Source organism: Psammomys obesus, unplaced genomic scaffold, assembly GCF_907164565.1.
Source record: "Psammomys obesus unplaced genomic scaffold, mPsaObe1.curated_primary_1811, whole genome shotgun sequence".
In the NCBI taxonomy this organism is placed as follows: Eukaryota; Metazoa; Chordata; class Mammalia; order Rodentia; family Muridae; genus Psammomys; species Psammomys obesus.
In genome coordinates, this window is record NW_026586589.1 from 8,140,424 (window position 1) to 8,166,690 (window position 26,267).

The 26,267-nt window shown below is 42.9% G+C and overlaps 1 protein-coding gene across 2 annotated transcripts in view; it reads left to right on the forward strand.

Moving 5' to 3' along the window:
- Nucleotides 1–26,267, forward strand: part of Trpc4ap (transient receptor potential cation channel subfamily C member 4 associated protein) — a 58,016-nt gene that overhangs the window by 14,335 nt on the left and 17,414 nt on the right. For both annotated transcript variants that reach the window (XM_055602349.1, XM_055602350.1), the window contains exons 2-7: nt 2,182–2,310; nt 4,336–4,452; nt 9,405–9,462; nt 12,279–12,334; nt 16,184–16,312; nt 21,722–21,929. In XM_055602349.1, the coding sequence (XP_055458324.1) occupies nt 2,182–2,310; nt 4,336–4,452; nt 9,405–9,462; nt 12,279–12,334; nt 16,184–16,312; nt 21,722–21,929 (697 nt within the window). The remainder of the gene's footprint in view (nt 1–2,181; nt 2,311–4,335; nt 4,453–9,404; nt 9,463–12,278; nt 12,335–16,183; nt 16,313–21,721; nt 21,930–26,267) is intronic.

The following is a 26,267-nucleotide window of genomic DNA, read 5'->3' on the forward strand; positions in this document are numbered from 1 at the left end:
CCTTCCTTCCTTCCTTCCTTCCTTCCTTCCTTCCTTCCTTCCTTCCTTTTTTTATTGAGAAAGAATTTCTTTGTGTAACAGAGCCCTGGCTGTCTTGGACTCACTTTGTAGAGCAGGCTTGCCTGGAACTGAGAGTTAAGGGCGTGCACCACCACACTGGGCCAACATCTTAGTTTTAATGCTACTTTAAATGTAATTGATAATTAGAATGATGTTATCTATAGATAGAGTATTCCATATTTCCAATTCAAAGTTCTTATTTTTTCTTGCCTAATTGTTCACATTCATGTTTCTAGGACATTGTCAAAATGGAATTGGTAAGAGTGGATATCTTTGAGTCTTTTTTCTTCTTGATTTTAGTAGGAAAACATTAGTTAACATGATATTAGTTTTAAACTTTGTAAATACTGTTAGCTGGTTGAGAAAGTTCCGTTCTGCTTCTAGTCTGTGCAGAGTGTTAAGTATTAATCATGAAAATGTGTTTGGCTGTTGCCATTATTCATCTGTGTCTTTTGGCATATCCTGAGGGTGTCCTGTAGGCTGTTCGTTTTCTGTGTGTATGTAATAGTTGGTGTGTGCAGTATCTCTGCTTTTCAGATAAGTCTTTGCTTTTTTTGTATGTAATGCAAGGTTTTTGCATTTGTGTTAAGAGAGATTGTAGTTTTCTTGTGTATTTGTCTAGAATAGTTCCTAGAATACTGGCCTCACCTATTTTGTGGGAATGAGTGTGTTAATTCCCCTTTAAATGGTTGATCACATGAAGCCTTCAGTCTGGACCTGGATTTTTCTTTGGAGCTTGGTTGTTGCTGTGTGAGTCATTACTATTTCAGCTTCTCGGTGTGACAGGTCTGCTTGCCAGTCTTGTCAGTTCACAGCTTGTGTGCTCCTGTCGTTTCCTTTTGCGTATCTAGTGTGTTGGCATGTGGTCATTTTCAGTGCTCCACTGTAATCTCTTTGCTCTAGTCAGGTTGGTAGTAATAGTCCCTCATTCATTCCTGAATTTAGTAATCTTAGCCAGTCATTAAAAGTATATCTGTTAATTGACCTTTTCAGAAAGTCTTGAAACTTTTAGTATTGTTGATGTTTGTGGAGTTTTCTGCTTTAATTTCTTTTATTTCTGCTGCCCTGTTTTATTTTGTTGGGCTTGATTATTTCCCCAGTTTCACGTGGTAGGTTTTGGCTTGTTAGTTCCTATTTGTCACACTGTTTAGAACTCTGTAGTGCTGTTTAGAACTCTGTAGTGCTGTAGGGCACGGCGTTACTCTGTAGGAATAGCTTCTGCAGGGCCTCACAGCTGTGCGTGCTTGCTTTGCTTCTTAAGGAAAAGAAAGAGGTTTTTACAATTTTTTTTCAGCTTGCATTGATTTTGAGCTTAAACACTATAAAATTGCTGCTGTGCAGACATTTTTGTTGTAAGTAGTACGCTCCTATGTTTCACCCTAAGACAAAGCATTCTTTTGAGCTCTGCCTGTTACCCCTCTTGCTATAATCTAAGACACAAGTATAGGAAGAATTGTGAGATTTGTCCATCATCACAGGGTTTGCATGTTCAGATAAACCTTCGTAAAAGTCTGTTTGTTCCATATAAACCATAGAAAGATGCTTTTGATTTGATTGAACCACAAAAATTTTCTATCTCTTCTTTGTAATGGTAAAGTGTTTGTGACTCTTCATAATCTACTCATGTTCTGTCATTGTGCTGTTGCTGTTGTTGATGCCTTCAGACATTTATTTACTCAGGCCTTGCACTGTCTAAGAACTCTGCAGTTGAATGAAGTGTGTGTCTATGTGAATGTTTGCCATGCATGTGGGGCCAGTGGAGACCGGAGGAGGGTGTTAGATTCTCTTTGGCCCTCATAGCCTTGTGTTTGAAGGAAAACAGCATTTCAGACAGAAAAGCCCAGGAGAAAGCCTCTGGGCAGAGGAGATCATGTACAGAGAACACAGCCGAAATTGGAGAGTGCACTGGGGAAAGCAGGAGGCTGGCAGGGAGTAGATTCAGAGCCGTGCTGTGTCAGGAGCAGGGCCTTAGGCTGCAGTTTTAGAAGCAATCACCTGAAGAATTCTTCAGAGCACCTCTAACTTGTCTCCCTGGCTGTTTGGGAGTCAGTTCCCCTCTTTTGCCAAAACTTCTTCCTCAGCAGTAAAAGGTTCCTTTGTTTTTATTTTTTTTATTCACAGTTCACCGAGACCTTTTTGACTGAGAGGGACAAATTGTCCAAATGGAGTGGAATTCCTCAGTTACTACTTAAGCTGTACGCCACCAGCCACCTCCACAGTGACTTCACTGAGTGCCAAAACATTCTCAAGGTAAATAACGCACAGAGGCCGTAAGAAGGGCTGTCTCAGGGGCTCCACATGCCCCAAACTGTTGACCTTTAAAAGAATAGCCAGGTTTTGTATGAGCTGTAGAACATTGGAGAAGTTGAGAAACGCTGAAAGAAGAAAATAATCACTTGTTATTCCATCCCCAACCGGTCAGGGTGTGTGTTGTTGTGGGCAGCTGCTGAAGCAGCTTCCTCAGTTTGGGGCCAGCACCATGCTAACCTCTGTGGTGCTGCAGCCTGAGCCCAGGGCCTGGCACATGCCAAACCAGAAGTGTACGCTGAGTCCCTACTCCCAGCCCTACCTTTAGAGGATTTTTTTTTTTTTTTGCTTTTCAAGACAGGGTTTCTCTGTATTGCCTTGGATGTCCTAGACTGTCTTTGTAGACCAGGCTGGCCTTGAACTCACAGAGATCCTCCTGCCTCTCCCCCCTAGTGCTGGGATTATAGGCATGCACCACTATGCCCAGCTCCAGATAACATTCTTTTTGAACAGAATTTTAAAGGTCCCATATCACTGAAGGCTCTTTAGAGGGGCTTTATGGCTGTCGACAGCGATCACTAACATAAGATTAGTGTTAGGTTAGGTTGAGAGTACAATGACATTTTTCTAGACACTTGTTCTCCAATTTGAATGCTGCCTCAGTGCTGGGCCATACTCTTAGTTTCTGAGTTGAAGCTGGGTCCAAACTTGAATTTAGAGAAGCAGCTAGAGCTGTAGTTATAACCTGCATGAGCCTGTGGTCATAATCTAACTGAATACTACAGCGCTCTTCAGAGGCACAGTGTTAGTGACTATATCAGACAAGTTTGTTTTACTGCTTATCAAATTTAGTTTTTCCCTTTGATAAGAGATTACATATTCTTCATCCTTGATTGATAGAAGTAATTACAGCCTCTTTATGTGCCTTAAAATGCTTTCCAAATTGGGTGTGGTGCCTACACACTTTTTGTTTTTTGTTTTTGAGACAGGGTTTCTCTGTGTAGCCTTGGTTGTCCTTGACTCACTTTGTAGACCAGCCTGGCCTCCAACTCACAGAGATCCATCTGCCTCTGCCTCCATGAGTGCCGGGATTACAGGTGTGTGCTACTGTGCCTGGCTGATCTTGACCTCTTTATTCATTCTGTAAATACATACTTGAAACCGCTGTGTAAATCAGTGTTCTGTGAGATTTTTTTTCTGTTACCTGTGTTTTATGAATAAAGGATGCTTTGCCCCTTCCCAAGTTTGAGAACCATTGTCTCTACCTACTGTGTTGAGTCCCTCTGCCTTAGACTTAGAGGAGGAACACACAGAAGTATCTGAGCTTGTCTGCAAGGAACACCAACTTAGTCTAGGGGAGAAAACCCTTGGTTTGTAAATAGTTACAAAGTAAGGTGCTAAATGTTACCAATGACTTAAGAGATTCCTTTGGGTGGCCATGGACGACCATCGGAAAGCTGACCATCAGAATGCCTGTGGCTTGGAGAGGTCACTGAGGACTCCCCTCAGGAGGTCGCAGTCCAGCAGAGATTTGGTTATGGTTGTAGAACCAGTTGTTTCCTGCAAAACCTAGTAACTTCAGGTAGCACCGCCATCTTCTCTCAGCAGTTCTCATTAAACCAGAAGTTCTGCTTCCTGTGGTGTTTCTTGTATGGTCTGAAGATATTTGGAATGTCCAAAGTGCCTCAATGGTGCTCTGGCAGGTTGCTGCTGGAAGTCAGCTAAGGGTACACATCCTAGCCTTCCCCAGGTAGTTGCTGGACTTTTCACAGCCTGGGAGTAAGACTCTACAGTAGCAGAGCCAGCTCTGCCTTTGTAAGGCTGTGTTTCTGTGTGTAGTGCCACTTCTCACATTCCATTCATTGAAATCAAGGACTTCAAGGCTCCCAAAGACTTTATTGGGAGCTATCTTTGTGCTGGGGAGGGGGGGGGGGCTCAACATTTTGTAACTAAAATGCATATTTTAGTGTCTGGTCTGTTAAATTCTAAAAACGGAGTCTGACTCTTACGTATTTTTTTCTGAACTAGGAGATTTCTCCTCTTCTCTCCATGGAGGCTATGGCGTTTGTAACTGAAGAGAGGAAGCTTACTCAAGAATCTACATATCCAAATACATATATTTTTGACTTGTTTGGAGGTGTTGATGTAAGTAGCTGTTTAGTGCTAAAGTCATTGAGAATTTAAAACAAGCAGGAAGAATTTCAGATTTCATAGCAAATATTTCCGATCTTAACTTTTAAATTTGTTATTATTCATTTATTTATTTTGGTTTTTCAAGACAGGGTCTCATTAATGTAACTCTTGGAACTCATTGTGTAGTCTAGCCTGGCCTCGAACCCCCAGAGATCTGCCTGCCTCTACCTCCCTAGTGCTGATGTGAAAGGTGCATGGCACTATTGCCTGGCTCAACTTTTAATTTTTCTAAAATAAATTTATTTTACGCGCGTGTGTGTGTGTGTGTGTGTGCGCGCGCTCTTGTAGTTCTGTTCTTCCACCATGTGGGTCCTACAGATTGAGCCCAGGTCCTCCGGCTTGGTGGCTTGTGCCATACCCCACTGAGCGTCTCTTTGGTCTGGGTCCATGGTGTTTTCAAATGTCGAATCATGATAGTGTTTGCTTTGGAAGACTCTATTTGATGTGCTAATATAGGCAGTTTTTAAAATGGACAAAGTCAAAAGTGTGTCTCCTGGTGTTTCTTCCTTGAAAGCTTTGTGGCCACTGGTTTCTAGTGTCCCAGAGATGCTCTGTGTTGACGTGAGTGTGCGTAGGCAAATGCTCCCAGCTCCGCTTAGTTTCTTTCCCTACATGCACTGGCAGGCATGTGTCCAGGGTACTTGCTTCTACTCTGCTTTTTCCATATAGCTTGCTAAGTGCTGCCGTTTCATTTCTCTACACCGAAATCTGCTGTATTTTAAATATCCAGTTAGTACTCCTGGTGTATTTGTACCATGATTTATTTGCTTAGACCCCAGTTGAACGTTTATAGTTTTTCCACATTTTGTGTGTCTGTGTGTCTGTGTGTGTATGTGCATGGGCACACTTGTTACAAACAAGGTTGCAGAAGGGTTTTTACAGACTTTGGAGTCAGAGTATATATCTCTTTTATATATTAACCTGCAGTTTATACCAATTTTTATCAACTTAAATCCCAGGAACAAAATATAAGAGTATATTTTTACCCATACCATCATGCTGTATATATATGTGTATTGTATAAAATTACTTCTTGTGTGCTGGAGAGATGGCTCCGTGTTTAAAGAGTACTGGCTTTTCTTCCAGAGGACCTGGGTTTAATTCTCAGCACCTACATGGCAACTTACAACTGTATGTATCTCCAGTTCCAGAGGATTGACCCCCTCACACAGGCATACATAAAGGCAAAACACTAATGCAGATGAAATAAAAATTTTTTAAATTTAAAAATTATTTTTTTGTTTTTGAAATTATAATGTAATTACATCATTTCTCCATTCTGAATATTTTTAAGGATTTATTTATTTCCATTTTGCACCGTGTGTGTGTAGTTGTCTGTAGAAGCCAGAAGAGGGTGGAAGATCTAAGAACTGGAGTTGAAGATGGTTGTGAGCTGCCGTGTGGGTGCTAAGGATCCAGCCTGGGTCCTCTGCAAGAGCAGCAAGTGTCTTCATTGCTTCGCCATCTGCCCATTTCCTGTGGATGTTTGTTTCTGTGGACTCGGTTATAAAGTCTAGTCGAAGAGCACACTGATAATTACCACACAGTAAATTCCCTTGTCCTACTATGCAAATAAATACCATACCAGCACCGAGAAGTCTGTTCCCCTGTATAGTAAGTCTTTACTAAGCAGGTAAAAGAAAAGAAAACAAAACAAGCCACATTTCTTGACAGGTTTTTTGCCAGGTTTGTTGAGATATGGCTCACATGCCACACAGTTCACCCACGTAAAGTGTGCGGTTCATTGTTTCTTGACTTCTTGACTAAGGTTGAGCGTAGTGTATAGAGTTTATTGTATGCAGAGGTGCCACCACAGTCAGAACAGTTTCATCATGCCCAAAGAACCTCTATGCATCAGCTGTGACTCCCTGTCATCACCCTCCTACATCTGGCAATCACTAATCTCTCTTCTGACTCTGTAGTTGCTATTCTGGATATTTCCTGTACATGGAGTTGAAGCATGTGTTCATATTCCTTTTGTGTAGCCAAATGATAATGCCCTGTCTGGACGTGTAGCACATTTTGTATATTATCTATGTCTGTTGATAGGCAGCTGACTGTAAGGAAGACTACTGCCTATGAACACTCTTGAGCAAGTTTCTCTGGAGACACATGCTTTTCTCTGTTGGGTGTATACCCAGGAGTGAAATTGCTGCGTCACGTGGTAATTGGTGTAATTGAGGGAGCTGGCTGATGGCTTTCCACAGAGGTTGCACCATTTCATACCCCTTTCAGCTGTGTGCTAAACATTCTGATTCTCTTTGTTTTTACCAATCCTTTGATCATTTGTCAATTCCATTATCCCCATTCCACCGACAGTGAAAAGCTTCATTGTGACTTGAGTTTGCATTTTCCTTATGGTCACTAACACTGACGTCTCTCAGGAGCTTGTTGTTTGCTTCTCCTTAAAGGACTGTCCATCTCTCCTGTTCTATTTTCAAATAGGGTTTCCTCTTTTTATTAAGATGTAAATTCTTTACGTATTTTCTCGATAGTTTTTAAAATTTGTATTCTTCTGTGGGTGAGATTAGATATTTTCATGTGTTTGTAAATAATTCCTTTTCTATCAATAGTCTGTAAATAGCTGTTTTATTTATTTTATTTGGTTATCATCCCATTCATTTACTTATTAATTCATTAAGGTTTATGTGTGTTTGTGAATGCCTACATAAGCACACCGTATATGGGTGTCTGGTACCTGTTGTAGCCATAGTATTGTTTCTGACCTCTTGGAACTGGAGTTACAGATGATTTTGAGCTGTGTGGGTGATGGAGAAAAAGTTTTCCTTTATTTTTGGGTTTTTTTTTTTTTGGATTTTTTTGAGACAAGGTCCCCAATTGCCCAGACTAGCTCCATCTTGCTATGTAGCCAAGTATGGCCTTGAATCACTGATTTTTATTTTTTTAGTGCCCCTCCCTGAGACAGTGTTTCATTAGGTTGCTCAGATTGGCCTGGTACTGACTCTGTATCCTAAGTAGGCCTTGAATTCTCAATCCTCGTGACTCCCAAATAGCTATGGTAATAGACCTATGCCACCAGACCTGGCTACAATGGCATTTATTGCCACTGTAAAGACTGAGTGTTAGTCTTTATCGTGCCTGGCCTTGGGATTCTCAGCCTGTTTCCTTCTGTCCTGATAGAACCACAACCTTGCATTTGCAGGCAAGAACTCTACCACTAACACACCTCCTCCCAGCCCTGCTTCCCTTCATTGTTGATCAGCATTCCCTCTCTTAACTAGTTTTTGTGATCCTGTAGCATTTCCTTGCTCAGACCCTTTACCTCTAAAATGCTTATTAAAAAGTGTGTATAGGAGAAGCTGAAGAACTAGTTCGGAGCTTATGCTCACTGACTACTCGTGGAGACTACTCACGTTCCATTCCTGCCACCTGCCTGTGGCTCACAACCATCTCTAACTCTGGTTCCAGGGGTTCCAATGCCTCTTTTGCCCTTGATAAGCATTGCATGTATGCAGTATACATGCAGGCAGACTACTCATAAACATTGAAAGAACAAAAGCAAAAAATAGAGAAATGTACATCAGAGGGTTGGGAGGTGGTTCATTGGGTAAAGACACTTGTCCTAGAAGGCTGAAGGCCTGAATTTGAGTCCCCAGAATCCACTTAGCAGGAGCAGCTGTAATCTCAGGTACGGGTCAGATGAAAAGTGTCTAAGGGCCAGGTAGAGCCGCACTTGGCATTCAAGGCCTCTTATTCATTGACCTAGATTTGTATTCTATGAGCTTATTTTAGGTAAAATACTTGCTGCAGTTAGGCATTTTACATCTCAAGAACTCAGAGGATTGTGGTCTCTTCTGAAAAGCATTGGCTGATCCCTAGAACCCACACAGTGGAAGAAGAGAGCTGACCACCACAAGTTGTCCTCTGAGTCCCATAGATTTGCTAGGCCACCTGTGCGCCCCCCCCCCCATTAATCCATTTTTAAACTTTCTTAGTATGCTCCAAGAGGGCTGAGCCTGGGTGTAGGTAGAGCACAGCCTACCACTCTGCCACACAAAGCGGAAAAGCTGCCTACAGAGCACCTTCTGTTGTTCGCCCAAGTCCTACGTCCTTTCTTTCTTGTCTCTTACCAGTGAAGTTAGCCTTAAATGTAGGTGTGCAGAAAGCTGAGCCATGTGAGTCTCCAGAAATGGCAGTCTGGTGCAGGATTGCTTAGAGTCTTCATTTTGTCAGCCACTGTCCCTGGCCGTAAAGCCCCTCCCATCAGTTCTGGATGGTGGATTCACTCATAGCATGAGCAATCCCGAGAATGGATTTGGTTTTAAAGATTTGTTGCTGGTTTGAGATGAGCAAAGGCTTTCTTAGGTTCTTCAGCTGATCTGTCCTGTCTTACAGGCTACCTGTTGGTTTTAAACACAATGAGAAGAAGAAAAAAACTTTTGAAAATGCTATGGGACCTTTTTCTTCCACTCGGCTCTAGGTGTCTTGGATATGCTGTCCAGTACTAGTATGTAGCTGGAAAGGACTAGAAGAGCACTTTGGTTCTTTTCCAAAAGTGTTTCTAACTTGATTTGAAAAACAGAAAAAAGTTAAATACCTATTTACGATGAATGTCTTTAAATTCATGGATTTAACTATTTTATTATTACATAGATTCCTTTAAAGTACTTTAATATATTTGAGTAGAAAATGGGCTAGAGGTGAACAGTTGTAACCCCGGTACTTGGAAGGCTGAGGCCGAAAGATCATGATAAAGCTAAACACCTGTTTATGGCAAATGTCTTTAAATACATGGACTTAGCCATTGAACCTTACTTCCTGCCTTCTAGAACAATAGGGTTTGTGACAGCTCCTTAGACCACACGTGTTCATAGTAAAGATGGTTTTGTGAGTTGTGCTTTGATTTAATTTTGAATATTTATATATTGTTTGTTTTGTTTCAGCTTCTTGTAGAAATTCTTATGAGGCCTACAATCTCTATCCGGGGACAGAAACTAAAAAGTAAGTATGGGTGTTAGGTGCTCGTCCTATTCCCAGTGTGCCAATGTGATGGCCATTGGCAGGAGCTGCTCTTTTTTGAGACATGAGAATATACCTTCCGGTCAGCTGTAGGTTGCTCTGTCCTGAACAACGCTCTGTATTAATTTGTTTTTGCTAGAAGTGAAGATTTGGTATCTTTAAAGAAAAAAAAAAAAAATGAAAACCACTGGTTTAAAAGAGTTGTATCAGCCAGGCATAGTGTCTCACGCCTTTAGTCCAAGCACTCAGGAGGCAGAGCTGTGGATTCACTGTGAATCACAGTGAATTCGAAGCCACACTAGTCCAGGACAGCCAGGGCTACACAGAGAAACTCTGTCTAAAAAAAACAAACAAACTTGATCTAGCTTTTCTTTTCTTGGGAAAATTTTGTGTTACATATGTAGTTATCTGTTATGTGTAGAGAAAGGAAGGATACATGATAAGATCATTTTGTTTGAACAGCTTATCAACCCATCAGATTTTTGTTATAAAGGAGATGTATGCTCTTGTGAAAAGTTCAGTAGTGTTGAGGTGGTGCAATTCCTCTAATCCCAGCACTCCAAGGCAGAGGCAAGCCTAGTCTATGTAGCCAGTTCCAGGACATCCAGAGCTACATAGAGATCCTGTCTCCAAGTAAATAAATGAGTGAAAAGAAAAAAAAAAGTCAGTCATTGCCAGAGTCATATATGGCAAAAGGTCAGTGCTTGCATAATACATAATTTTTTTAAGCTGGGTGATACTCATTTTTTTATTTTTATAACTTACATTAGGGATGGACACTCTTTTTTTAGGTTTCAATATTTAATTTTTAAAAACTCTACCTTAAAGAAAGGTACACCATCTTTAAAAGCTAGACATCACTTCTGTTAACATCGTATGTGTTACAATATGTATACACATTTTAAATTTGCACCTACATTAACAGAATATACAGCTGTGTAAGGCCCCCTTAGTGTATACAGTAGCGGTTAAGAGAATTCCTATTCTTTTTTGGTGGGGCTAGGCTGAGTCAGGCTGGCCTTGAACTCTCTTTATGCCTGAGGATGACCTTAACCTCCTGACCTTCCTGTCTCTATCTTTTAAGTACTGGGATTGCAAGTTTCTCATACTCATTTTGAGTTTCTTGGTTTTATACTCTGACAGAAAATAGCATCTCTTAATGTAGTGGTTCTCAACCTTCCCAATGTTGCAACCCCCACTTCCTTATGTTGTCATAATGCCAACCATAAAATTATTTTTGTTGCTACTTCATAACTGTAAATTCTGCTACTGATAGGAATTGTAATTTAAATACCTGATATGCAGGATATCTGAAAGGGTCATTTGATCCTCAATGGGTCATGGCACACAGGTTGAGAACTGCCTATAAATGGCTTGTTGGTCTCTCTTGGTTTCTTCCCCTCCCAGTAGATTTCGTAGGTACCATGAAGAGTGGGACTTTTCTTTCTCTTTTGCTTGTAACTCGATTAAAATGAGTAGTGAGCAAATTCTTGATGGACGCATGGGTCTAACTCCCTTTGGAAATGGAAGATTTTTAACTTACTGAAATGATTTTAATCCACGCTACTCTGAATTCATTAAATCAATAAACAAAATAGGATGAGAAGTAGTAATGCGGGACACCACACACCTGCATAGTCAGAAGTGTGAGCAGCCCGTCTGTCTGGTCAGGCTAGTCTGACAGGGCCGCTCATTGGGATTCTGAGGGAATTCTAGATGTTAGAGCTTATAACAGTGAGGAAGAGAATGGAAACCACTTTTAAAAATAAGTGCAACACCAGATACGGCAATCCTCCGTGACTCATTGTTGAACTCATTTTTAAATGCTATTTTATTTGAGGTATTTAACCTCTAACTTGATTTCTGCAGCCCTTTACTGTGGGTAAGGTAGAGAAGGTTAACGGGGAGATGGGGTGCAGACCTCTTTACTTCTCCCAGCTGTTTAGGGTTGATGGATTCTTTTGGGGCTATACCAATCTCCAGCAACAGTAAGCTCAGCAAGCAGTCTCCTCCAAGCCCCTGCGTTGAATCATTTCTCTCCATCTTGTCCTCCAAGCCACCACACCAAATTGTCGCACCTTCCGTTTCTGGGCTTCCATTTCTATCCCTCAGAGTCCCAGACCACACCCCTCTACGTGCTTCGTGAGGCAGGCTGTTACCAGTTGCTAAAGACCAATCCCTGCAGGAGGACAAAAGGCCAGACTAAAATTCCACACTTGGGATTAAAACAAAAACATATTTACATAACATAACTGAGTTTTTAAAGGAACCAAAACTTCCATTACAGCTCATCCTCAGTTTTATCATCTCTGGGTTTGGGAGGGGTCATTATAGTAAGTTCTTGATCTGATCATAGACAGTGAGTCCTTTATTGGAATCGACAGTATATCAGACATTATATAGAAAGCCACTTTCTTAATATAAATAACTGTAACAAGAGCAAAACCTAAGCCCCCAGTTGGTAAGTATGAGGCAGAAGTGATAGTCTTATTTTCTGCCAGTAGAACTTAAAATGAGAATATAGAAGAGGAATGGCCAGAATTCTTACGTTCTGGATTCTAGTAATTCTACTTCTGAAAATACACCTTGAGTCTTTTCCTGGTGACACTGCGGTATAGTGGGGAGCTTGAGTGTTCACCTAAAGCCGTACAGTCTATGCGTCTGTGCAGTGCGTGCCTCCCATGCTGGGGCTGAAGGCACACTACACATGCCCCGCGAGAACGTCTCATATGTTCCAGAAGTGTGCTAATGTTGCACTGTTTTCTGTGAGAAAAATAATGCTGCTCCTTCCCTTTCAGTAAGTGATGAGATGTCGAAGGACTGCTTGAGCATCCTGTATAATACCTGTGTCTGTGTGAGTACTCCTGCCACTGTGGCCCCATTTCTCTCCTCCTTCATCTTCAGTGCTGAGACAGGAAGGTTTGAGTGGGGTGCAGATGTGAGAACCGTCTTCAGATTTTAAGGGAATTAATTGACCTTATTTTCTGTGTGCCTGAGAATCAGGACCAGCAGGTAGAAATAATGGAGGAGCATAATTTTATAGCACTTAATAAGACCCAAAGCTTCCTGAACAGGCCCTGAGCTCTGTAGCCAGCACCACCACTACCCCCCCCCCCCCCACACACACACAGGTACCCAAGCAGAGACTGACCTGTAGAGGAATATTAATTCAGAAAGTGGCTGCTCCAGCAAGAGATCACATCCAAAGGTCTTCCAGGTCTGTGTGATCAAGCTGGAATACAAACACGCCTTTAATCCAGGAGACAGAGTTCAAGGCCAGCCTGGTATAGAGCAAGTTTCAGGTAAAGAAAAGCTTAAACCCAGGCATGGTGGTACATGCCTTTAATCCCAAACAGTGAAGGTAAAGTTAGTTTGTAGAAGGAAGCAGCCATGTTTTGAAAGTGATGTCTAATTGAGTGGCAAAAACACTGACAAATCAGAGAAAGACTTGACAGAGTAGATTACGCCCAACTTTCATAGGAAAGAGAAGGAGCAGTTTTTACCGGGACAGTAATAGAAAGACGGTTGCAGAGAGAGAGAACTCAGGTGAAAACTGAATGAGCCAGAGAATGAGAAGGAGCCAGGAGATTAGAGCAAATTGCTGGAGATAGTTTGAGGCCAAGCAGAACAATTCAGAGGCTGAGAGAAAAGCCAGCTTGAATAAGTCTGCTTAGAGAGAGTTTGAGCCAGAACAGCTTGAGTTGAACCAGCCAGCACAAAGCTCAGAAAGAACAAGAAAGGGTGAGCTTATTAAGCAGTAAGTCTCAGAGGCTGAAAAACATTCTAGGCCTAGGTTAGATTATACAGAGGCTAGAAGCTTCCAGGACTAAGCCTAGGTTAGCAGAAGGAGGCAGTAAACCTCCTAGACAACACTAAAACCAAGCAAATAAAAGTTCCTTTTACACTGACCACTACTTGTTGAAAGGTGACTAGGTTTGGCAGAGTGTCCTTGTCCTTTAAGATAATCTTTAACTCCATTCTGCCTGTTCCTTCATTTTACTTATTGGAAAACAAAAGCCACAAGTCCTGCCCGTGCATTGATAGTCAGTGAGGGCAACCTTGCCAGAAGAGTGGTGAATAAAGGAAATAATCTGGCAGAAAGAAAGAGCTGAGCACTCACTGTGGGAAGCAGATTTTGTGCCCTGGCCTTTGGCTTAGCTTCCTGAGCTGGTCCACAGTGTTTACAATCAAACTGACGTCCCAGGGTTGGGAGAGCGCAGTGAGCTCCCAGGTGTGGCTGCACTTTGTGAGCAGTGTGTAAATATCTGGTTTTAAAGGCAAAGCGCTGGCTTTAGGGACTTACGATGAACTTGTCACAGTACACAGCAGAACACGCTAAGTGCTCTGAACTTCTGTCACAGAAGCAAAGAAACATTTAATTCTGTCTCATTCTAAAGAAGACTTCAGGTGAACACTGCTGAGACCACAAAATGAGAAGTAGATAAGAAAGAAAAGGATGAAAGAAAGGTGAGCACATAATTGACAGAAAATACAGATTGTAAACACATGTGCACTGTAGTGGGCTCTAGGTTCTTAGCGGCCAGCACAGATGGCTGGCTGCTGGAGCACCCTCGCACGTCGACATCCGTCTTGGTTGCCTGCTGTGGATTATAATGCAGGCCGTGTCCATTATTGTACATTCCCTTAGAGCTCCTTTTTTGAAATAGGAAAGGTAATTATTTTGATAATTATTGTATTTAACAAATCTAGGAAGAATGTTACCACTCCAGTCAATACAGTTTTTAAGATATTTTACTTGTTTTGTACCAAGCTTTGAGAATCCAGGGTGAGCGTCACACCTAGGGTATGATCAGTTGCACAATCTGCTCTCAGGTGCTCAGCAGCTGTGCTGTTAGAGCACAGCACAGAAAAGCAGAGGCAGCTCTATAGGCAAAAGGCTAAATGTCAAAAATGCTCAACTGTTTTTGCAGCTAAAGTTCAGTAATATTTTATAAAAACAAAAAAAAACAAAGAGCATAGAAGAGAGTGGCTCCCGATTGTTAAGTTCCTTATAGGAGTGTTTTAAATTGTGACCTAATATTAAGCAGAGACATTCTAGCAAAGCAGTTTAGTTTTAAAGAGTAAGGTTATAGAGCTGGCTCGTCTGCTGAAGTGCAGCATGAGGAGCCCAGTTTGATGCCATGTAGCAGAGCAGAGGGGTGGTACCTGCCTGTAATCGCAGTGCTGAGGGGGCAGAGGCAGGTGGATGGATACAGGGCCCGCTGGCCAGACAGCCTACATTACTTGGTGAATTCTAGGTCAGTGACAGACTCAGCACATTTTTACCAAGCTCTTCCTTAGGAAAATTAAATTTGATTGACACATTTACCTCACTGACTATAAAGTTCTCTTAGCGTGGTACCCACTCACTGGTTTAAAAGCCAGACTCTTAAACCTGACTTGAGGTTATTTGCTAGCTAGTTTTTTTTTTTTTCTTCATTATTCCTTGTTTGTCAGTCTAGCTCTAAATACTGCCTATGTTTTAGGAGAGGTGCAACAGTGAAGACTAGAGTACCTGCGCTCTATCAGCGATCAGGGTCACCCGTGGTGCACGGAGACAGGTGGAGGCCAGATACTTTGAGGCTTCAGAGGAGGAAACGAGTGTGTGTGTAGAGTGGGCTAGGGACGGTTCACAGAGAAGGAATCATCTTAATGAGGTGTTAGGCTTGCCTGCTCCCATCTTTGACAATAATTTATAACTAACACGGCATATTACACACACACACACACTTATGTGAGTATATGTTTGTGTGTGGAACTTGGAGAATAGCTTGTTGAGGAGTGAGTCTCACCTTCCATCACTTGGGTCCAAGGATCAAATTCAGATCGTTGAGTCTGGTGGCAACTGCCTTTGTCCATCATGTTGCTGCCCCTTAAGAAAATGGTAACTAGAGATAAGACCAGCGCTTAAATCTTGTGATTCCATTAACCAGATTAAACGACTACCAGCAATCTTCTACAATAATTTCAGACTTTTGTATGCTGCTTTGTATAGACGCATTTCATGACAAGCTTTTTTATTCTACAAAAGGCAAAAAGGATAGCTACATTATTTTTCTGATGACATAGCCCATAATGTAGGCAAAGCATACTTGATTTATGTGCCTCTGCTAGCAGACACTCATCTCTGCTGTGTTCTGAACTACACTGACAGACAGGGACTCTTTGGGCAGTGTTCTCTCCAAGGGGAGAGCAGAGTGGTCGAAGTAGGAAACCCTCCCGTGTGCGTTAGTGTTGACAGCGAGATTCAGTCTGACCCGACCTGAGGTGTCAGAGATTGTCCCTGACAGCACTGTGCACCTGTTGGAGTGTCAATCAGAAGAGTGAGTTGATAGCAAAGGAAACCTGAATCCTGTTGGTTACTCCAGAACAGTGGCTGAGTGAGAGGCTCACCGTGCAGGCAGTGCTTACTGCACTCTCACTGAATCCTTCCAGATGTTTGAGATGACCATGTACAGGTGAAGAAATGAGAAGCCAGCCAAAACTGTTCAATGCCTCCTGCTCTTTTTCTCATTCCTAGCTCCAAAGGAGGCTCCCTGTTGTGTGGTCTGAGGGCTAGGAGTCCTTTTACACACATTCCCCACAGTACCCATGACTTCCTACCTTGGCTCATGCTAGTTTTACAAGACAGGATTGCTTTCTGCATGTGTTATAGTGCTTATGGTCACAAGCTATTCTGCCTTTTCTCCTCTCCCTGTGACAGACGGAAGGAGTAACAAAGCGTTTGGCAGAGAAGAATGATTTTGTGATCTTCCTGTTTACACTGATGACGAGTAAGAAGACATTCTTACAAACAGCAACTCTCATCGAAGACATTCTGGGGGTTAAAAAGGTGAGCTGTGTTCTGCTGTTTGAGGGTGTCTCAGGTACTGCATTGTTGAGCCTGGTTAACAACTGGACAGGACCTCTTTCAGAGAAGCTCTTCAACACCCTACTGGTAAATTCTTTGTTCCTAGATAGATGATAGGTTCAAATATAAAATTAGGTTGTACTTTTTATGCCAGTGGGTCGTTCTGGCTATGAAACATAAATACACATATAAATTGAAGTCAAACAGTATGAAACACAAAACTTCACATTGATTTGGTGAACTTAATGGCATTTTAGATATTGATTATAATTGTTAAGATAAAATTGCTCCTCATTAACTTTAATGGAACAAGTTCTTTTTACCTCTCTTTTGCTGTTGTATGCACTGATAACTACTCATAAACCAGCTTTCTGTGTTTGAACTACTGTGAAGCCTTTATTCACTAGTGTTTGTTATTATCGTTTTATGAGATAGGTTTCTTTCTGTAGCTCTGGCTGTCCTGGAACTCAGTAGACCAGGCTGGTCTTGAACTCAGAGATCTGCCCGCCTCTGTAGACCAGGCTGGCCTCAAACTCAGAAATCCGCCTGCCTCTGCCTCCTGAGTGCTGGGACTAAATGTGTGCACCATCACTGCCCATTTTTTAATGGTACTAGAGATTGTACTTAGGGTCTTGCACATTGTAGGCAAGTGTTATGTTTGTGGTTATGGGGCAAGAGTGATACTTTGTCTCAAAACACAGCAACAAAAAGATGAAAACATTAAAGCTTTTTCATCAGAAACTCATAGACTTCCAAAACTACATTCACATGCACTGTGTGAGAATTGTGATATATGCCTGCTAGGGCCTGGAGTTCACTTCCTCGGCCCTTGCCACATCTCCCTGTTGATTGCTGGTTGGCAGATTTCGTCTCATCGCTGCGTAGCCTCCTGAGGGTTGCTGTTGTAGCAAGGAGGTTCTCCACGGGTGGGCTGAATGTGATCTGTGCCACGTATGCTGTTTTCACTTCTGTTTTCACTCAGACAGAAGCCACACAAGTGTCCCATTGTCTGTGGGAACACATTCCCAATGTGTGCAGGCCCCAGACAGTCCCTTTGTGCTCTTTGATAAAATGCCTTTGTTATTTTCCAAGAATTGTGTGCTCACTCCAGTGTGTGAGTGTGGCTGTTGGTGCAGGAGCCACATGCTCCCTGGCAGGCTCAGAGGAGGGAGAGTGATGGCCCCTTCCCAACTTTGCCCACCTGCTTCCTCAGGCCGTCTCATTCCTGTCTGTGTTGTCCAAATTGGTGATAGGCTCTACTACTATTGTAGTTGCCGTGGTGTTGCATGCAACAACAAAGTGGGAAAGGTACCTGTAACTCACTCAACAAAGAAAGGACTAATACTCAGAATTCATCAAAAATTCCTATAAATCAGTATAAAAAGACAACTAGCCTGGTTAACAAATGAGCAGAGAGCTGGATAGGCATTTCACAAAGGAGAAGTAGGTGAGCCATAAACAGATGTTTGGCCTCACTGACAGTTGGGAGATGCAGATCTTACACTGTGTGAGGAGAGAGCGGGTCCTAATGATTGGAGAGTGCAAGTATTTTCAGCAGAATGTACTTGTCCATTTTTTGATCTTGTACTTGAATGTGTACATGCTGTGTGCCCAGCACCTTAGAAGCACTGCCCTAAGGGCAGAGCTTTGTGTTTTCCTGTGGGTGGGCTGAATGTGATCTGTGCCTCCACATACTTGTAGGGAAATGATTCTCAGAAATGAAAGCATGCAGCTGACAGAGGGCCTGGCAGGTATAAGCACCTGCCACCAAGCCAACGGCCCGAGTTCATTCTCTAGGAAACATAGTGGAAGGAGAGAGCCAACAACTGTGACTTGACCTCTGACTTTTTTGTGCTGTGGCACACACCCACCAATGCGTATACACACACAACATATAAACACTCATGCACACCCACATACACATATAAACATGCTCACCATGTAAGTATGCACACATGTATACCCACCCGTACATATATACACATACCACATACATGTACACCCATGTGCACACATTCATACATACATATGTATACCTATTTACATATGCGCACACATATAATTAAATAAAATGTAATTAGAAAAGGGAGGTTTGGTTTGGTTTTGTTTTTTCAAGACAGGGTTTCTCTGTGTAGCCCTGGCTGTCCTGGAAGTCACTCTGTAGACCAGGCTGGCCTCCAACTCAGAGATCCACCTGCCTCTGCCTCCCGAGTGCTAGTATTAAAGGTGTGAACACCACTGCCTGGCTAGAACACTGTTTTAAAGGAATGGAAAACACTGGAGGCTGGGGAGGTGGCTTGGTAGTTAAAGCACTTGCTGTGTAATTTTGGATCCCCACATAAAAACCAAGTGGTCAGGCTGGCCCATGTGTAATCCTGCCTGCTAGGAGGCATACACAAGGGATGCTAGGCGAGCTCCATGCTTCAATCAACAAGATAGATCGAGATCCAAGAAGACACCTGGCTCAGCCTTTGGCCAGCACATGCACCTACACACTTGCACACGTGTGAACACGTGCACACACACACGTTAAAGGAAGAAAGAAATGAGAACACTAGAGTAAACCCAAACAGACCCAAGTGTGTTCTGTGAGGCTGTTTTTGGAAGATACTCTTCCCTGCTCCCCCCACCCCCCATATCTATTAGGTTGTGAAGGAAAACATAGGTTTCACTAGTCACTCAGAATTTTCTTAGCAGCTACTGCTCTAGAAAAGCTTTTCTCTGGGCATCTAAGAATACTTAGAGTGTCGCTATTTTAGAGCAGAAAACTTAAAGGCAAGCCTGTGACCCGTGTCTTTTCACACACTGGAATATAATAAAGCATTAGATATGACTAGTGCTGTGGGCAAAAGCACAGCTGAGGAGGGAAGTGACAGTTGATGAAAGCCAGCGGCAGAGCACTGTAGGCTGCATGTCATTTTCATAAAATTAAAAAATAAAACTTTGTAATGATTAAAGCAATAAACAGTTCATAGCAGTGGTCACCTGACAGAGGCAGAGGACTACTGTAAGGAAGCCGCACCCAATGATAAAGCTCATCATGGTTTATAAGATGTATCAAATGTTAAAGTTAAAAAATTAGTGAAGCCAAGTGTAGTGTCCTGTTCTGGCACTAGAGGGGCTGAGGCAGGGGGATTACTGGAGGTCTAAGCCCACCCTAGGCTGCATCGTGGGTTTTAAACCAGCCTAAGTTACAGTGGATACCCTGTGTCACAAACAACAACAGTAATGAAAAGTGGGTATGGGGCGGTGGGATCTGATTTTGGACCCGCACCCTGAGTTGGACAGGGTTAGATGATGGAGAGGCCGAGTGTCATACAGTTTGAGTTAGATGGACTGAGGGATCGCCAGAGCTGAAAGTGTCTAATGACAGCAGAGTAGCTGACATCAGTGCGTACTGAGGACAGACAGCTACTCCCAAATGCTTCCTCCTTCACACACCCCCACCTTCAGCATGCTTATTTGCTTATTTAGTGCACAGTTATGAAGCTCCTTGCTTCCAGGTGCTGTGCCTTAGGGCTCTGAAGGCCTGTCTCTCTTGAAGTTGTGTCAGGTTCATTGGGAAATAGAGGCAGGACAAATAATGACTAAGTTTCTGTGCAGTGGTAGGAAAATGCCCAGTCTAGCGGAAGTTAAGTAGGTTGGTGGGTGAGAGGAAGCAGGTGCTCTCTGTAGACTGTATGGTGGTTTCAAACCAGGAAAGCTCACGGAGCACACACAGATTTGAGGGAAGGAGAAACATGAGGCTATAAAAGCATTTTTGTACGTTTATTTTATGTGTATGGATGTTCTGCCTGCATGTATGTCCGTATACCACCTGCACGCAGTGCTTGCAGGGGCCAGAAGAAGGGGTTCGATCCCCTGCAGCTGGAGTTACAAACAGTTGTGAGCTGCCATGTGGCTGCTGGTGGTTGAATCTGGGTTCTCTGGGAGAGTAGCCAGTGCTCTTAACCACTGAGCCATCTCTCCAGCCAGAGTGCTGCTGCTGCTCCTTTAAGAAAATGTTAAAGCATTAGTCAGGTTCTGTTATTAAAAAAAAAAAAAAAAAAAAAAAAAAAAAAAAAAAAACCCTTGGCATGGGCTCCTCAGGAAGAAAGTGAAGTTTATTTGGCTTACAGTCTGGGCCTCCTCGTTCAGACAGCACAGCCTCAGTGGCTGTGTTGCCTCATGACAGTTAACAGCAGGGAGTGCGAGAGAGCCACAGAGAATTTGGTAGAACCAAATTCAGGGTTTCATAGCTTTCTCCCACAAGTTACCCAGGAGTCCTGGGTAACCAGGACCACCTTCGAGCAGAATCCCCTAATTTCCTAAGATCTTTCACAGCCCCCAAGCAGCAGCACTCCTAAGAGCCTAGTTCTCCTGTATGAACCTGTGGTGAGGCTGAAGTCCAGCTCAGAATAGGAGCATCCTTTACATGCCGCACAGTTCCTTAATGTCCAGTTTCGATCTGCATCTGTTAAAAGTTAGAGTAAACACTAATTTTAAAACTTTGGAAATACCTGATAAAGTCAGGAAGAGAAATTCTATACCCTGTGCATGTACAGAAATGAAAGGGTTGCTCACTGCAATGTTCAGTTGTCGTTAGTACAGTTCAGCCAAGTGCTAGAGGAGAGGGAAACACCATGTGGTGAAGCGATGAGAAATGATTGAGCTCGAGCTGCTTCTCAGAGGTCTGTGTAGATTGCAGTGTAGAATTGTGGTAAGGTCTAGTGTATTGACATCACATGCCCAACCGTGTTAAGTATTCATGAGGACTGAAAACTACCTGGGAACAGTAAACACGAGTTCAAAATAATGCTTCCTTCTGGGAGGGAAAGGGACTGTAACTGTAGGACTTTACAGCAGCCTTTGGCTTTGTTGGAAAAGTCCTATTTCTTTTAAAAGTTAATCTAAGAATTAGCTAGTAAAGAGCTTTCGTGGCATGTGCAGAGCCCTGGATTTGACCCAGGTAGACTGTGCATAGTGGTGCATGCCTGTAATCCCAGCACTGGAGAGTCAGGACGCAAGCTAACCCTCAGCCACACAGTTAGAGGGCAGCCTGCTCTGCATAGCCCCTATCTCAAAAAAATCTATAGGAGAATAGTGGTTTATGATTTATAGAACTTGAATGGGAGGTTTTTAAAAGAGGGGCAAAATGTGCTGCCAGAACAAAGGTAAACAGTGGGAACAGTTGTGCCTACAGGGTTACTGTGACCTCCACCCTGAGATAAGCGAATCCCATTCTGTTACTAGCAAGGAAAGAGGAGAGTTCCAGAACTTAACTGAGGTCGGCAGACCTGGGATTTGAACCCAGGTTGTCTCCCTGCTGAGCCCACCTGGGAGGAATGCAGGAGAATAATGCAGTTTCTGGAGGAATTGAGCATGGGGATTGTTTCTTTGTGTCTTCTATAGGAAATGATTCGGCTAGATGAAGTTCCCAATCTGAGTTCCTTAGTGTCCAATTTCGATCAGCAGCAGCTTGCTAACTTCTGCCGGATTCTGGCTGTCACCATTTCAGAGATGGACACAGGGAATGATGACAAACACACGCTTCTTGCCAAAAATGCTCAGCAGAAGAAGAGCTTGAGTTTGGGGCCTTCTGCAGCTGAAATCAACCAAGGTAAAGAGTTGTCCACATTTCCAGATTGTAACTGAGACTCTTCTTAACCCACCTGACTCAAGTGTCTATAGGCAATGAGTGTGTTAGGGCTTCTGGGCCTACTTGGAGGATGTAAGTTTGCTGTGTGGTCTGCTTGTATGTTTAGGACAGAGCTCAATAGCTTTAAGCAGGTTTTTTTAATGGGTCCAGAAGTTTAAAAACTCCGTGTTTAATCAGGATTACAAATGCACATGGTTTAACCTTTTAAGTTTCTCATAGACATGGTATGTACCATTGCAGCCTTGTGATAACAGAAGACCAGGAACAGCTCAGATGTTCACCAGTGAGAGGCAGCTTAATTACGGAGTGTTTGTATGATGAAAAGTGATAGAGATACTGCTTTGGACTGCTCTCGGGAAAAAACATCTATGAAATATGTCCATTATAAAAAGGGAAATAGAGGGCCAGGACTGAAGCTCAGTGGTAGAGGGTGCTTGCTTAGCACAGGCTCCGGGTTCAGTCCCTAGCCGTGGAGGTAGGTGGGGGGTGAGAGGGTAAGGATGGGATGCTGTACTGTGAGACAGGGAGGGTGACCCAGACCACACATTGGTGTGCTTACATGTAGTATACATACGGAAAATGAAGGCGACAAGGAACTGCCGAGTGGGACCTGCTGGGAAGTGCTTGGCAGCACTGCTGGGACTCCTTACAGTAGGCTGCTTAGGCTGCTGGGTTGAGAGCGCTGTGCTACCCTAATCTACTCCAGTAGCTGTCTTTTAGTGGCGTAGGGGATTGAACTTAGTGCTTTGTGTAAACTAAGCGAGCATATGATGAATGAGCAATCCCACCTCCCTTTTGAGAAAAGGTCTCTTTAAGTTTGCTCAAGGTAGCCTTGAACTCACTATGAGTCTAGGCTGGTGTCCAGTTCAGCTACCTGGACCTAAGTAGCTGGGATTTTTTTAAAAATTATTTTTATTTTCTTTTATGTGTGAGTGTTTGCCTACATGTATGTCTGTGTACCATGTGTGCCTGGCGCCTGCAGAGACCAGAAGAGGGTGTCTTTCAGATCTCTTTGGACTGGAGTTTCTGATGTTTGTGAAAATTCCAGTTCCATGCTGGGAGCTGGGAATTGAACACTGATCCTCTGGAAAAAGCAGCCAGTGTTCATAACTGCTGAGCCATCTCTCTAACCCCACTAGCTGAGATTTTAGGCCTGTGCTGCCATGCCTGAACTTATCTGATGGATCTCTTTTTAGTAGCAGAAAAGCTGTTACGTTGATTCTGCCCTGAGCTGGGTGGAAGAATATAGGTGATTCAGTTGAATCACTTTTACATCTTTAAAGTTAGTTGTTGAAGGTTCACAGCTAGGTATTTGAAATTAAGCTGTTGGCGCTCGCGCACGCCCGCACGCGCACGCACGCACGCACGCACGCGCACACACACACACACACAAAACACCACAGTATTAAAATAACAAAGATGTAGAAAATCACTGCCATCCCAAGGTAGCATCCTCACAATCCTTTGGAAATAGTGGTTAAGAGCTCATACAACTTTTGCAGAAGACCCACGTTTGGTTCCCAGCACCCATACCAGGCAGCCGGGTGCTGCTTGTAACTACAACTCCAGAGGAATCTGAAGCCTCTAGCCTTCACTGTCACAGTGTTCTCATACACATACACCATGTATACACAATTAAAATGATAAAAATAATACTAAAAAATTCTAAACACAGTAAAGCTATATATTCTATAACAAAGATAAACAGAAATCTACGTTGGATATTTTCAAGTATGATTTGATTTTTTTTTTTTTAAGTAACACCCAGATGGAACTGGGCCTTGGTTGGTAGGATGCTTGCCTTGCATGCCTTGGGTTGGTCCCCAGCAATGCATAAACTGGACTGGTGGTAGCACTTGGGAGATAGAGGCAGGAGGATCCAAGAAGCTCAAGGTCATTCTCAGCTGCACAGTGAGTTTGAGGCCAGTCTGGGCTACATGAGACCCTGCCTTGAAAAGAAAAAATTTAAAAATAATTTTTAATCTGTGTTTTTTTATTTTTTATTTTTCCAAACAGTATGAAGGGACCAGCTGATATAAACGGTGTTTTTGTTCCTTTCCTATGATAATCGATTGCCAGTCTCCCTCCAGAGATAGCATACACGCTTATCACCATGGGATCAGGAGAGAAAGAAATAGACTTTCTAATCTGTGCAAATGGAAGTATCCAGTAGGCACTATTCTGTTCCACCTGTCTGTTTAGAATTAAGTTTACTTTGCCAAGTATTTCATTCCTGTACATATAAAATTAGACACAGTGTCATTTATAAGTAGATGCTATCTCAGGGTATAAGCATAATTTATTTAACTGATATCCTGTTGCTATAAAATTGGTTGATCTCAGGTCATTGTTTTTACAGATAATAACACACATGAATAATACAGTGGTGTGGGTATTTGAATTTTATACTTTGGTGGATTAGCCCTGCAATAAAATTGATAGTCTTGTCCTTTGCTGTACTTGCACCTTCCCCAGTGCAGGCCATTTTTGCATTGCTTGATACTCAGCCAAGCGGATAAGTTCAAAACAAAACAAACAAACAAAACAACATTTTTTTCTCACTATAGTTGTTTGACATTAAGATAAAGGTCACTGTATTAGGGTTCCCAGGAGAAACAGAATAGATAGGAATATATGTATTTCATTAAATTGGCTTATGTTGAAATAGCACCAGCAGCTGTCTAGTGTCTAGAGGCCGAGAACAGGGCAGTGGCTCAGGCCTTGAGCCTGGTGCCTCAGCAGAGTCCCATAGGGTTGTGTCTCACTGGAGAGGCCGAGAACTTGGTAGCTGTTCGGCTTGAGAGGCTGGGCACCTCATCAGTCCCAATCTCATACCAAAGGCCTGGTGGGTTCTTGGAGAGCCTCTGGCCCTCTGTCAGCAAACAGCCTGGAAACACTGGTTCAGTTCTCTCTGAAGGACTTGGTGGCAGCAATGGGGCAAATCACCTCGATGTGGAGGGGAAGGGAAGATCTTCCTTCTGCTGTGCTCTCCTAAATCCAGCTGCTGCTAGAAAGTGTGCGCCGGCCTTCCCATGGCAGTTAGACAACCCGGACAGTTCCTCGGGTGATTCTCAGTTGTGGCCAGCTGACACTAAAATCAGCTATCACACTCACACGACATAAAACTAACCACTCTTGAGTGGCATTTAATGTATTCACAAGTTGCACAATATTACCTTTGCTGAGTTCCGGGACGTTTTCACCTCTCCAGAATGAAATGCTGTGTACAATAAACAGTAGTTAGTCCTGGTTTACCCTTTCTCTAGACTCCTGCCAACCTCAGCATGTTTTCTGCCCCTGTGTCTTTATCTTGACTACAGATACCAACAGGAGCATTTAATGTGTGACCTTTTGTTCATGGTTTCTTTCAGTTGCCACAATGTTTTCTGAGGTTATTGGCATTGTGGCGTGTCAGTATTTCATTCCTTTGTGTGTCTGGATAATGTTCACGACATATGTCTACCACAGTTTACCCTTTCATCAGTCATGGAACATCTGGGCTGCTCCCCTCTTGAGAGCTTTTCAGGCTGCTGCTGTGAACATGTGTGTGTGTGCACTGCTTGTCAGTTTGTCAGTTCTTTTGGGTATGTGCCTGAGAATGGAATTGCTGGGCCAGATGGATGTAAGTTTTCTGTTTAAATTTTTGAGGAACCTCACTGTATTGGGGTGTGTGTGTGTGTGTGTGTGTGTGTGTGTGTGTGTGATATTGAAGATTGAACTGAGCAGTCTACCACTAAACTCAATCTACTTTTAACTAGTTCTTTTTATTTTTTTTAAAATGAAAGCAAACACTGTTTTATGGAGTATGAAAAGGAGCTAGAATTATTTGCTAAATTGTATGGGTATTAAATTTGTGATATTCTTAAAAAGCTTTTTGCTAGGTGTGGTGCTGCACCCCTTTAATCCTAGCACTCGGGGATGCAGAGGCAGAGGGATCTCTGTAAGTTCAAGGCCAGCTACTGGTATACGAAGTGAGTCTAGGACAGCCAAAGCTACACAGAGAAACCCTGTCTTGAAAAAAAAAAAAAGCCGGGGGTGGGGGGGAGCCTCTTTGTTACTATTGTGTTATTAATAGCAATCAGAAATACTTTAATTTTAAAGACGTTGCCTTCAGGGGCTGGAGAGATGGCTCAGTGGTGAAGAGCACTAGCTGCTCTTCCAGAGGGCCTGGATTTAGTTCCCAGGACCCACTTAATTCCAGGGCATCTAGTGCTTTCTTGTAGCGTCTGTGAGCATCAGGCGTGCATGGAGTACACACACACACACACACACACACACACACACACACACACACACACA